This window comes from Chiloscyllium plagiosum, unplaced genomic scaffold (assembly GCF_037043375.1).
Source record: "Chiloscyllium plagiosum isolate Xiang-an unplaced genomic scaffold, Cpla_swu_hap1 HiC_scaffold_12, whole genome shotgun sequence".
Taxonomy (NCBI): Eukaryota; Metazoa; Chordata; class Chondrichthyes; order Orectolobiformes; family Hemiscylliidae; genus Chiloscyllium; species Chiloscyllium plagiosum.
Genome location: NW_028270150.1, coordinates 11,896,375 through 11,911,091, shown reverse-complemented (window position 1 = coordinate 11,911,091; position 14,717 = coordinate 11,896,375). Strand labels below are relative to the sequence as shown.

At 42.2% G+C, this 14,717-nt stretch overlaps 1 protein-coding gene across 4 annotated transcripts in view; it reads left to right on the top strand.

The window, feature by feature from the left end:
• LOC122555427 (SAM domain-containing protein SAMSN-1-like) overlaps positions 1–14,717 on the top strand; it is a 173,849-nt gene that overhangs the window by 90,571 nt on the left and 68,561 nt on the right. The window contains exon 1 of one of the 4 annotated variants that reach the window (XM_087992455.1): positions 5,714–5,879. The exons of the other annotated variants lie outside the window; for them this stretch is intronic. Coding sequence (XP_087848581.1) covers positions 5,820–5,879 — 60 coding nt within the window. The 5' untranslated portion in view covers positions 5,714–5,819. Of the gene's footprint in view, positions 1–5,713; positions 5,880–14,717 lie in introns of those variants that run through there. 4 annotated transcript variants of the gene reach the window in all.

The window sequence follows — 14,717 nt, the reverse complement described above, 5'->3', positions numbered from 1 at the left end:
CCTCCGTATGATAAACTTTACAACCACTGCTTTGTCAGACAATTACACACAATCTATTTGTTCATATTATGCAAAGATCTTTGCTTCTTTAAATCTAGCCATTTGCAATATACAGACAGCAACATCCAAATTACTTTGGCTTTGTTAACAGACAAATTATACTTTGGCAAAAGTGAGTGCTGCAGATGCCTGGAGATTAGAGTCAAGATTAGAGTGGTGCTGCAAAAGCACAGCAGGTCAGGCAGCTGTCAAGGAGCAGGAAAATCGACGTTTCGGGCAGGAGTCCTTCATCAAGAATGAGGGTTAAGGTTAGGGTTACCGTTAGGCTTAGGGTTAGGGTTAGGGATTTGCAAATTATACTTTGGCTTGAGTAATAAATATGTTCTCATTTTGAATGAACACTAACCAATCTTAGAAAAGCTCAGAATGGAACATATAATAAACAGGAAAATTACTGCAGATGGTAGAAATCTGAAAGAAACAGAAAACTGGCCAGGCAGCGGGTATGAAGAGAGAAACAGAGTTAACACTTCAGGTTCATGAATCACACTTATGCTGGTAAATACTCACTGATGGCTGTCACTCCCTGCACAGAAGCTGCCAGATTTGTTGAGCATTTCCAATGCTTCAATTCCCTTTTGCCTCTCCAAAGACCAATCAGATTCCTTTTGTGTCTGTCATTCCCCAAGAAACCCAGCACTAGTTCCCTCAGATTCGGTTTGGCAAAAAATTTGAACATGAATTTTGAAACAAAAGTGAAGGCGTGGAGAAACCTTTAACAGCCCACAAAGCAAAAAAAAAGCCAAAGAAATAAATAAATTGATAATTTTCAAAATGACTAATTAATAAACGCGACCATGAGAAATATCAAACAGAGCATAGAATATTGAACATAGAACAATACAGCGCAGGGACTGGCCCAAACACAGAGGTTGCTGGAAAAGCAAAGGGGTCTGGTAGCATCTGTGGAGCGAAATCAAAGCTAACGTTTCGTGTCCAGTGACGCTTCCTCAGAACTGTTCCAGAGCAGGAACAGGCCCTTCAGCCCATTATGTCTGTGCTGAAGAGTTAATCAAGAGGCTGGAGCATTAAGTATGTTTAACACTGAGATTGACAGATTTTTAATCAGGAAGGGAATCGAGGATTATGGGGTAAAGGCAGAAAAGTGGAGTTGAAAATGATCAGAGTCAAGATTAGAGTGGTGCTGGAAAAGCACAGCAGGTCAGGCAGCATCCGAGGAGCAGAAAACTCGACGGTTCAGGCAAAAGCCTGATGGAGAGCTTTTCCCTAAAACGTCAATTTTCCTGCTCCTCGGATGCTGCCTGACCTGCTGTGCTTTTCCAGCACCATTCTAATCTTGACTCTGATATCTCCAGCATCTGTAGTCCTCACTTTTGCTTTGAAGATAATCAGATCAGCCATGTTATCATTGAATAGCAAAGCAGACTCAATGGGCTGAATGGCCTACTTAATACTCTTTTTTGCTTTTCTGTTTAAGAAACACAGCTAGAGAAAGGCAGACTAAGTCTCAAATCCTGGTCACCAAGGAAATGGAGATGGCTGGGGCTAAATGAAAGAGTTGGGTTTCCTTTGCATTCACTTCCGGTAGTGAATATTCTAAACTGGCCTTTGTGGAATTTGTTATGAAAGTAGGGGTTGGTTTTGAAGCTGAGTGTTCCTCCTCATCTGGGCCAGGGTCAGAGGCAGGAGGAGGAGGAGAAGGAGGAGAAGGTGACGGGGATGTGTATCAGTACTGAACAGTCTCTGTCTCTGTATGTAAGCATCCAGCTCAGTCTCAGGGTTCCCTCTATCCTCACCACTACCCTTTTCTCTCTCCCTCACTCTCAATTTTCTTCTGTCATTCTCTCTGTCTCACTTTCTTTCCCTCTCTCACACATAATCTCTCTCTTTCAATCAATTTGACACTGTAATGCATTCTCTCTCACTCTCCCACTTCCTCACAAGCTCTCTTTAGCCCTCTCTCACTCACCACTTTATCAAGAGGAAGACAAGGGTGAGAGGTGAGTGAAGGAGTCATCAGCCATAATGGGACACCACTGAAGGACAATTCCTGATGCCGGGTATTGGATAGAAATTTTCCATAACCACCTTACTCTATGGCATTCAGTGTTGTAAGTGAAATAACTGCTGTTATCCTGACACCAAGTCACCCTTTATTGACATGTGCATAGTATATTTGCCCTGATCAGCCAGTTCAGAGCCAGTCTCTAGACTGCGGAGACTTTCTGAATTTCCTATATATAATCTGTCAGCCAGGGCTCCCTGATTAGCCCAGGTTAACAACCCCAGCCAAGGATCTCATGGTCAATGAGATCTATCTAGCCAATGTTCCAAATACTACAGTAAGACGACATATTTATACCACCGCTGAAGGAATCACTGCATTATTTATACTCTGCAATGCAATTAAGATTGAGAAATGATGGCACATTCAAAAGAGTCAACAAATCTCCCCCTCATGTATAGAACACTGCTTAACTTGCCATGAAAATTAACAAAGTAAACATGTTGATTCAAATACTATTTTGTTTTCACAATTTTTAATGCTTCGTGCAGGGAATATCTCATGGCCCCAGGTAGCTTAGTTCTGTAATTAGACTCTTGATCCCAAGAGCTCAGAACCATTCACCTGACAATGACTATCTTCTTAAATATTTAACTCAAAGCGATTTTTATCAAAAATACTACAATTCATTCTTCACTGTCTCTGGGTTCATTAGAAATTGGAACTACCTTTTACTGAAGTCACATGATTAAATACTTTCATTATTTGCTGAATTATTATTAGAGTATTTTACACAATATTAAACTTACAAATGTTAAATGTAATGGGTACAAGAAGTTACAACTACTCACAATATTGCACAGTATTGTTAGTCTGTGTCAAGTCAACTTATTGATCTTAATGCAGCCACTGACACTTTGATACTGACACTGAGCATGTGCAGGAATTGCTCCCCCTACTGTTGAGGCACAAAATAAAGTCAGTCATTGGACAAAAGTTCTAGCTGGGACTTATGACGTATATTTTAAAAATGTTTAGTTTTGTAAACAATGAGCTGAAAATGTGTTGCTGGAAAAGCGCAGCAGGTCAGGCAGCATCCAAAGGGCAGGAGAATCGACATTTCGGGCATGAGCCCTTCTTCAGGAATCCTGAATTCCTGAAGAAGGACTCATGCCCGAAACGTCGATTCTCCTGCTCCTTGGATGCTGCCTGACCTGCTGCACTTTTCCAGCAACACATTTTCAGCTCTGATCTCCAGCATCTGCAGTCCTCACTTTCTCCTTTGTAAACAATGACTCAACTTATAAAACTCCTGCTGATTTATTTGGTTAACTATTTTTTGCAGCTACAAGATGCAGAACTAATTGAATGAATCAGTTTGATTTGTTATGGACCAGACCAGACCACCTCAACATATTTTAAGCAGGTAACCCAGACCCTAACTTTATCTTATTTTAAAAATAGGTGTGAAGTATCATGTTCCAGGGGCAATGTGACTGGTCAAACTACTCCATGTTAAGCAAAAGACAATCTATTTAAATGCTATCGTTAATGTATGAAAGAAAAAGGAAGTTAGAAAAACTTAACTAGTGTAAACTCTAACTGAATAATAGATGCAGTACCAATTACTAGTTAACTGTTCCAATATCGCAACGTCCTATAAACACACTCCTTGGCAAAAAGGCAAATTCAGACACAGATTTTCACATGCAGTTATTCAATCCAGGAGGAAGAAAAAAACATCAAGAGAAAAGTCAGAGAGTGTAGCAACCAAAAGACATTCACTGAAGCTTCTAACTCTGTTGAGAGTCCAAACAGCTTCTGCCACTTACAGCTAAAACAAAACCTGGAAAGCCTGGTCTGTGAAAGCCATACCCAGGCTGCTTCCATTGTTCCAACTTGAAAAGAAAAATTAAGTTTTTTGCTTAAGTCATCTTCAATATTCAGATTAGTAGCTCTGCCTTGCAACCTCTCTTCAAAAAAAAGTTCCAGGATAAATCAACCTTTTAAAGTGATAGCATCATCACAGATTATTCATAAATTTCAAGTAAAATGGAGAGATGGGAGTGGGGGAGGTGATTAAAATAGAGTCAGATAAACACAGATCGAACCTGGGACAGCATTCAGAAACTGAACAGAGCAAGATGGAACATGAAACATTTGGTTTGAATTATAAATTGCAGAATGAGCCTCTCTATGTATTCTTCGAGGTTTTTATAGCATGGTGTTCCAACTCTGATCACATCATCCGATTAAGTAACAATTGCGCTAATTTACATAATTAATCAAGAAGTATGTTCAAATGGAAAGAAACAAAGATTAGTTATATTTTCTCAAAGATCTATGTGTTTTTTCTTGAGTGCTCTAGAGCATAATTCAAATTAAATGATGAGGCAGTCAAGAAGGAGGATTACTCAGGCCCCTCAAACAGTCTCAAAGTAGGGACAGAATGGGTTGGATACAGAGTAGAGCTTCCTCTACACTGTTGCCATCAAACATTCCCAGGACAGGGACAGCACGGGATTAGATGCAAAGTAAATCACTCTCTAGACTGTCCCCGTCAAATACTCCGATGACAGGTGCAGTATAGGTTTAGATGCAGAGTAAAGCTTCTTTACACTGCCCCTGTCAAACACTCCGAGGATAGGTGCAGTATAGCTTCCTCTGCCCTGTCCCAATCAAACGCTCCTAGATAGGTACAGCTCAGAGTGAGATACAGAGTAAAGCTTTCTCTACACTGTCTCCAACAAACACTCCTAGGACAGGTGCAGAGTTGAGAGTGTGGTGCTGGAAAAGCACAGCAGGTCAGGCAGCATCCGAGGAGCAGGAGAATCGACGTTTCGGGCATAAGTTCTTCATCATTCCTGATGAAGGGGTTATGCCCGAAATGTTGATTCTCCTGCTCCTCGGATGCTGCCTAACTTGCTGTGCTTTTCCAGCACCACACTGTCAACTCTGATCTCCAGCATTTGCAGTCCTAACTTTCCCCTAGGACAGGTGCAGTATAGGTTTAGATGCAGAGTAAATCCATCTCTCTTCTGTAAAATGGAAAGTGAAGCTTCTCCATCACTGTCCCCATTAAAAAATAATAGGACAAATACAGCATGGGCTAGATACTGAGTAAAACGACCTATATTATTTTCAACTGAAAGTCAAGCTCACTCTGCATTGTCTCCATCAAGCACCACCATTTCACAGATAGCATAGATCTTTCTACTCTGACTTTTCAAATGAAGCAGTGAGTTGAGTAAGTCCACAGTGAAGAAAGAGACATCAAAGACTAGAGTTGAGAGAGAGAGATTAAATGTGTGTCAGATCATTAGAATTTCCTAGTATCCTGTAGAGATAATGCAACTCAACTCTGAATGCCACAATCTAATCAGAAAATGATCACAGCAGCTCAATATTTTTGGCTGGGAGTAACCTATAACCTGCAAAAAATGGTGTTTAGCCAAATGACACAGGTAGTCACAAAGACAGAAAGTTGAGAAAACCTAATGGTTTGTCACATAGAAACTGCTAATATTTTATGGGTGACGTGTTTGTATTAGCGATCGAGGGATTTTTTTGCTGATACTGTGTCAGTTTTGTGCTTTAGTTCTGGTTCAGAGGCTTTCAGAGATGTTCCTGCATCTGATCGCTGCTGATAGTGCTTCCGGTTTCTGTGAGGAAGTCAAGTTCTCAACTCTTCTGAAACTCTGTGGTTTCATGACAGTTGCTTCTTCAGCTGTTGTTTAACCAGAGCATCATTTCTGTTTCCTTCGCATCAGAAGTTTAAGTAACGTTGGGAAAAATGATACGCCGAAAAGTATCGAATGCTTCGGATAAAGAGAAAAAATGCTTAAAACCGAAGGTATGTTGAGCTCTGAGGGATTGTGAAATGTCCTTACTCTGTTGGGAGGATATAATATCGTGTCTGAATAGTGGGATTTTCCAGTGAGCTTCCAGTGTAGAAGTTCTGCTGTTGGAACTACTCCAACTCATGAGCTTCATTAGCCCATTGGGTTTTTGTTATAATAAACATTACAACACTAATGAGTCTTAATAGACAGTGGTCAGTTAGCTCAGTGGCTGGATAACTGGTTTTGTGATGCTGAGCAGCACCAACAGCATTGATCCAATTCCTGAGGTTACCACGAAGGACTCTTCTACTCAACCTCTCCCTTCACCTGAGATGTGGTGACCCTTAGTTTAAACCCTTAGCAGTTGCATGTCCCTCTGGAGCTATGGTAATATTGTTAATTAATGAACTTAGACCTGGATAATTAGGGAAGTTGTATATTTAGATTCTGTGAAATGGCAGGGTCTAAGAAAAAAATATCATTTGATAGTTTGGCATTCTATAGGAATCAATGGGATCGTATGGCTCCATTGGTGTGTTTAGTTGGCTGGATTGTAATGCAGAGTGATGCCACCAGCGTGGGTTCAATTCCCACATCATGAATGACTCTCCTTCTCAACCTTTCCCCTCACCTGAGGTTAGATGTCTCTCTCTGTAATGAGAGAGGGGACTATGGCACCTTTACCTATGTAATGGACTAAATGGGAAGAAAATTGATCAATTCAGACTCTTCAATGGGAGGTATTTTACTCTTTAGTAGTAGAGTCATTTTACAGCACAGAAACAGACCCTTCAGTCCAACTTGTCCATGCCGACCAGATATTCCAACCTAATTTGCCAGTCTTTGGCCCATATCCCTCTTAACCCTTCCTATTCATATACCCATCCAGATGCCTTTTAAATATTGCAATTGTACCAGCCTCCACCACTTCCTCTGGCAGCTCATTCCACACATGCTCCACCCTCTGTGTGAAAATGTTGCCCCTTAGGTCCCTTTTAAGTTTCTTCCCACTCACCATAAACCCATGTCCCCTAGTTCTGGACTCCCCACCCCAGGGAAAAGGGGAGTCCTATCCATGCCCCTCATGACTTTATAAACTTCTATAAGGTCACCCCTCAGTCTCCTAAAAGGGAAGACCTTTTAGAACGGAGATAAGGAGACACTTCTTCAGCCAGAGAGTGGGGAATCTGTGGAATTCATTGCCACAGAAGGCTGTGGAGGCCAGGTCACTGGGTATACTTAAGACTGAGATAGATACGTTCTTGAGTATCAAAGGGATCAAGGGTTATGGGGAGAAAGTTGGAGAATACAATTGAGAAACTTATCAGCCATGATTGAACAGGAGAGCAGACTTGATGGGCTGAATGGCCTAATTTCTGCTCCTCTGCTTTATGGTCTTATTGTGATTGTTGTATAATAGGAGTAATTATAATGATCATTTGGATTCTGTATAAGGGGAGTGAAAATGAAAGGGTTATTTTCAGAATTATCCCTGTGGAGCTCTCCCTTGACTCAATGAGTGAAAGTACCATGGAGAATTATCGAACGAAGAGAGGCCTGGTGTAGCAGCCATGCTATGGCTGTTGGCATTTAAGGCATTTGTGCTGGACAAGGTGGGAAGCAGCAAAGCTCTCACTCCTAGACATTCTTCAGAAAAAACACAGAACAGAGTGCAGAGTGAAATCAAGATCCAGCGAATGGCTTGTGCTATTATTTACTGTCAGCTGCCGAGTCATAACATCCTACAATGCAGAAAGAGACCATTCGGTCCATCAAGTCTGCAGCAACCCTCCGACGAGCATCCCACCCAGACCGACCCCATCCCTGTAACTTCACGTTTAATGTGGTTAAACCACCCAGGACACTCTGGGTAATTGAGCATGGCTGATCCACCAATATGCACATGATTGTGGACTGTGGGAGGAAGCTGGAGCACCCGGAGGAAACCCACACAGGCAAAGGAAGGATGTGCAAGCTCCACACAGACAGTCACCTGACGGAGGAAGCAAACCCAGGTCCCTGACACTGTGAGGCAGCAGTCCTAACCATTGAGCCACTGTGCCAGCATTTTAAGAGTATCTAAACTCTGGACTGCCCTTTGAAAAGCTCTCTCTTTAAGGAGTACTTTATGTCTCTTTGACCAAGCTGTCAAGCACCTGTCCCTATATCTCTCCTAACGTGGATCACTGTCAAATGTTATTTCCTTGCGTACTGTGAAGTGGCTTTGGATGGCTCTCTGTATTAAAGGTCTCTCCACATATGTGCAAGTTGTTGTTGTCTGGGCTCCATCTTCAGCTGAGGAACCATTGGATATTGATCACTTTTAGGCCTGAATTTAGTGTAAGCTAACATCTTTGGATAGGGGAGAAGACAGAGTTAGAAAGTAGGGATCATGGTTGGGGGGGGGTGGGGTGGGGTGGAAATATGAGTAAAGACTGACTTGGACTTGGAATACATATTTGCTGGAACAAAAACAGACATTGCTGGAGAACTGAAGAAAACCGAAGCATTTACTCGACTTTTTCTCCCCACAGATGATGCCAGATCTATTGAGTTTCTTCAGCAATTTCTGTTTTTGTTTCAGATTCCCAGCACCTTGGTTTTATGTATTTCCTGGAACTAAGCAAGTCGAACCAAAGTGAAATACTGCGGATGCTGGAAATCTGAAACAAACACAGAGAATGGTAGAGAATTTCAATAGGTCTGGCAACATTTGTGGAGAGAGAGAGAGAGATACAGAGAGACAGAGTTAGCAAAATAAATGTGGTTTGTTCTTAAGAATTGACATACTGAACTCAAAAGTTAACTTTGTCTCTCTCTCTCTCCCAGTCTCTCTCTCTCTCGGTCTCTCTCTCTCTCTCTCTCTCTCTCTCCATGGTGCAAGGCTTGTTGTAGTTCTCCATCATTCTCAGTGTTGCTTAGAGCTAATGATGTGATGAGTCAATGCGACAAAACTATAAAACAAGCACTGAGTGTATTCAGAGCCTCCTGAAATATTCGTACAGTGCTCAGAATAAATGATCAGTGATGGCAACCACCAGAAGTCATGAAATAAGAATGTCTACTCAGTGCTGTCTTGCGAAATTTCCTTTTTGTGACTCAAAAGGTTTTGATTAAGCAACTACCTCAATTTTTTTTTATAGATGTAAGCCATCTGTGGAAGTCCAGGGATTGGATCAAGGTTTCTAATCTGTCTCTCTGCACCAATGCTTCTTCCCTCTGTTTGATGTTTTTGCTATTTGTGATGTATAAAGGATTTTGAAACAGACTTGGATTTTAAAATGCTAGACAGAATTAAGGTGGATCTGGTTAGATCCCATTGAGGTTTTGGAAATCACAAGCTGGCTGAATAGGGTGAAGCTGAGAGAAGCTGGTCTTGCTCATAAAGAAACAAAGAATGAGATGGGCATAGATTTAAAGTGATTACAAGTGAAGCAAGCATGATGTGAGAATAAACTTTTTCACACAGTGAGTAGTTAGGGTCTGAAATGTACTGCATGGAATTGTGATGGAAATAGATTCGGTTGAGGCATTCAAGACGGGCAACGGGTGGTTATTTGAATAGAAATGGTGTGCAGAGAGATTGGGAAAAGGCAGGAGGTTTGCACCAGGCAATAGAAGTGGACAGGATTGATGGCCTTGTTCTGCACCATAGCAATCTTGTGAGGCATATGAGGGAACAGATAATTAGAATTTGGGAAAACAGATTAACTATAGAAACTAAACAATGTAGGTTTGGGCCATGGGAGGGTTTTGAAACATACGTTTGTATTTATGTTTATATAACGATGTGGATATTCCAGTGCGTGTTTCCATAGGAATATTCATGGAGATGCACTTCTCTGAATGCATTTCTGTGCATATGCGGGATGAATATCTTTAAAATGGAGATTTATGAATTTTTGTGTGTTCTTGTATGTAGATGTGTGTTAATATTGTGTGCTTATCTTTGTACATATATATTCCAGTGTGTGTATAAGGGTGTATGTGTATCACACTAATGTCTGTGTGCGATCAGTCTGTGTGATTTCATGTTTGACTAACTACTGGGACGTGTGCAGGCGTGTGAGTGTAAAGGGGAATGTTTGCACGTGTGAGTGTGGACATTTTGTGAGCAGGTGTATATATGTGAGTGTGCACGTGTGTGTGAATTTGAGTGTCTGTGTCAACAGCCATGTGCCTGTAACTGCAAATACTGTAGAGGGTCAACTTGAAACATTTGAAATGTTTAATGCTCAATGTACCTTTACTACAGATCCTGTTGAGAATGTGTGGGGTGAAGCTTTTTTACACCAATGAACCAGAGAGAAGGAATCACATCACGGTTATCAGTGTTTCAAACTAGCTGCCAAACTGCATTGGTTTAACTATCCATGAATCACAAAGTTAGAATGCAGATATAGCAAGCGATTAGAAATATGAATGGAATGTTGTCATTTATTACAAAGGCCATGGTATCTTGTTGAAAAACCTCTTTTGCATTTTTTCTGATGATTTACACCTTTTCTGACACCAGAACTATGGACAACACTTCAGCTAATAAGTGTCTTGTACACCTCCTTGCTCATGTACTCGATAGTCCTGGTAATAAAGCCAAGAACAGTGTATGCTTTCCTTACTGCTATCTCCAACTGTCCTGCCACTTTCAGTGATCTCTCACATATACACCCAGGTCTCTCTGTTCTTGCACCCCATTTAGAACTGCATATTTTATTTTGTATTGTCTGTCAATGTATTTCCTTCCAGCATGCATCACCTCATACTTCTCTTGATTGAACTGCGTTTACCACCTTAGCCGCCCACTCAACCAACTTGTCTATGCCTTTTGAAGTATACTTACAGTTTACAATGTTGTTGAGTTTCAAACCATCCGCAAACTTTGAAGTTATCCCCTGCATGCCAAGATCTAGATAATCAAATATATAATAGGGAAAAAAGGATCCCATTTGTGACCCCTAGGGAATTTCATTGTCCATCTTCCTTCCCTGAAAAGTAGCCATGGACTCTGTGTTCCTCTTTGTTTATTAATTCTCTCTCATTACTCTTTGTTTTCTATCAGTCAGCCAATTGTGCATTCATGTCGCTAATCTCCCTTTCATTTAATAAGTTATGGGTTTTCCCCTCTGTTGTGCATTTAATTCTCTCTGCAAGTCTGTACACACCAAGTTACCCTCACTGACTCTTTTGTTACCCAGTCTTCAAAAAATCCCCAAAATGTTAGTCAAAAACAATTCCCCCTTCAGAAATCCATCCTGATACTTCCTAATCAACCTACCTTTCTCCATGTCACTACAAATGCTGTTTTATTTTTGTTTGTTCACTGGGTCAGGCCAACATTTATTGCCCATCCTTAATTACTGAAAGGGGAGGTCAGAGCCAGTCACATGTAGTCACATGTAGTCCAGACCAAGTAAGGATGGCAATTTCCTCCCCCAAAGGATATTAGTGAACCAGATGGGTTTTTACAACAATTGACATGACCGCTTTTTTAATGTTATATTTTTATTGAATTCAAATTTCATCAGCTTCCATGGTGGGATTTGAACCCAAGTCCCCAACATCAGTAACCTGGGGTTCTGGATTGTTAATGCACTGACATTTATATAACCACCTCCATGATGCTGAAAGCTTCCTCTCCATTGATGTTAAACTGACTGCTCTGATATTGCTGGCCTTACCCTCACAACCTTTTCTTGAGTTTTGCAATTCCCAAGCCTTCTGACAAATGGCACAAACAGCAGCCCTCAGGTTCCTGATTGGTCATTAGATCTCATGGATGGACCTTCCAACGCCAGAGTCCCTGATCCCAAGGAAGACCAAACCTCACTCTGTACAGGAACCTGAGTGGTACTGAATGTCAGGACTTTCCTCATAAAGAGCACCACTAGGGTCCCATCAGCTCTACAGCCAGTGGATGACACTCCCCATCATCCTCATTCAATCTAGCCCTCGGTAATTCGTTGTCATTCATTGTCCTATAGCCATCCAATGTCGAGGTATAGTCACTGTTACTATAATGAGAAGAATGGTAACAGTGATGATGGACCTCAGTGAAGTGGAGAGAATCACAGAGTCAGAGAGATCTACAGCACAGAAAAAGGTCCTTCGGCTCATCAACTCCAAACGCTAGTCAAAACTAAGCACCTAACTCTTCTAATCATATTCTCCAAAACTTGGCCCAGAGCCCTGTAATGTCTTGCCATTGCAAGTATGTTTCTAAATGCTTCTTCACTATGAGGATGGTTTCTGCCTCTACCATCCTTACAGAGAGTGAGTTCCAGATTCCCATCACCCTGTGGATGAAAAAGATCTTTCCTCACATTCTCCCTAAACTTCCTGCCTCTTACCTTTAATCTGTGCTCCTTCAAGATTAGATTAGATTACTTACAGTGTGGAAACAGGCCCTTCGGCCCAACAAGTCCATGCCGACCCTCCGAAGAGCAACCCACCCAGACTCATTCCCCTACACCTAACACTGTAGGCAATTTAGCATAGCCAATTCACCTAACGTGCACATTTTTGGACTGTGGGAGGAAACTGGAGCACCCGGAAGAAACCCACGCAGACACAGGGAGAATGTGCAAATTCCACACAGACAGTTGCCTGAGGCAGGAATTGAACTTGGGTCTCTAGCACTGTGAGGCAGCAGTGCTAACCACTGTGCCACCATGCCACCCAAAACATTGAACCTTCCTTCAAGGGGAATGGTTTCTTCCTGTCTACCCTGTCTACGCGCCTCATAATTTTATACATTTCAATCACTTTCCCCTCTAAGAAAAACACCCCAAGTCTGACATCACTGAAACTCTCTAGCCCGGGGCAAAATCCTGGCAAATCTCCAATGCTATCACATCCCTCCTTTAATGTGGATTCCAGAATTGCTGGAATAATCTAACTGTGGCCTAACTAATATCTCATACAGTTTGAGTATAACCTCCCTGCTCTTAAACTCTACACCTTGGCTACCAAAGGGAAGTGCCCCATAGTCAGATTGGAGGGTCTGCAATTGGTCTTCTCGGAACAGAATAGAGAGGAAAGTTAAGAGGAGATTTAATAGAGGCACCTCAGGGTAAACAGGGAGAAATCGTTACAGGTTGCAGGTCAGTCAATAACAGGAGGATGTAGATTTGAAGTGAAAGAAAACCCAGGGTGGAAGTGACAAGACTACAAGCAATTTAGGTCTGAAACAAGATTTCATTTGTAGAATTCACAGTATTTCAAATATAGTCGCAGAGGCACAGGAGAGGGCCTTTCATACCCTGGAACCAGTTTAACCTCATTAAGCCTAAATGATGTCTGAGTACAACCTATCAGTTTTTGTTCTATAACTCTTAAAACATTGAACCCACAAATATGCATCTGTTTCAATTCTGACACATTCAGTGTGCCCCCATTCCCCACTCCCATTCCCCATTCCCCTATCCCCCATTCCCTAACACCATTCCCCTATCCCCCAACCCCAGCCCCCATTCCCCAACACTATTCCCCCATCCCCCATTCCCCATTCCCCATCCCCATCCCCCATTTCCCAAAACCATTCCCCCATTCCCCAAAACCATTCCCCCATCCCCCCACCCCATCCCCATTCCCCAACACTGTTCCCCCAGCCCCCATTCCCCAACACCATTCCCCCATCCCCCAACCTCCATCCCCATTCCCCAAACCCCAAACCCATCCGCCATCCCCCAAACTCAACACCCCATCCCCATCACCCATTCCCCATCCTCCATTCCCCACCCCCTTCTCCTATCCCCCATACCCCATTTCCCACCCCCCATTCCCCACCCCTCCACCTCCCATGCCCTATTCCCCACCCTTCATCCCCCATCCCCAATTCCCCCATCCCCCAACCAGGTTGACTGTCTGTGTGGAGTTTGCACATTCTCCCCGTGTCTGCATGGGTTTCCGTTGGGTGCTCCGGTTTCCTCCCACAATCCAAAGATGTGCAGGTCAGGGTGGATTGGCCATGCTAAATTGTCCATAGTGCTAGGTGCATTAGTCAGAGGGAAATGGGTCTAGGTGAGTTACTCTTTGGAGGATCAGTGTGGACTTGTTGGGCCAAAGGGCCTGTTTCCATACTGTAGGGAATCCAATCTAATATACTGATCCAATAAAGCCCTTATTAAATTTACAGCATCTTAATTTTCAAAATCAGACAGCAGCTGTTGCCTCTAGTGTCGATCTTTCTCTGTCGATCTCCCTGGGTCATCCCGGCCTTCTGCTGCAAATATGTTTCATAAGATAAAGGTACCTTTGATAAAGAGTGTGGTGAATAGCTGTCTTTCATTGGCAGTTGGTGCTCTTTCTGGTCAACTGTCCAAAATGCCTGCTTTTTTGTACCCCAAACATTGGATTGTCTCATTGGTTCAATGTTATCAAAGCAGTAAAATTCAAATTTGATTGGGTTTTAGTTTATTGGGGCATTATTTAATCTGACTGTTTAAATTTGAACTGCTGTGAAAACAATTGAGGTATCTAGGTTACAGGGAGTATCTAGGTCCTTCATCAGGAATAAGGGCTGATGCCTGAAATGTTGACTCTCCTGCCCCTCAGATGTTGCCTCACCTGCTATGCTTTTTCAGCGCTACACTTTTTGACTTTAACTCTCCATTCTCCCCACTTTCCTCATTATTCTTGATGTTGTTAATATTCCAAAATCTATCATCCCTGTCTTCAACACATTCAGTGATCACATGCTGCTGGGTAAAGAATTCCAATGATCCATCATCTCTGAGTGGATTACCTTGATTGGGATTGGTCAGGAGATCTTCAGAACTGGCTATCATTTGTATTATTGGTGTTTGGCGTTTGGGGTTGGGTTTGATGTTATGGTTTTGGAGTAAATCATC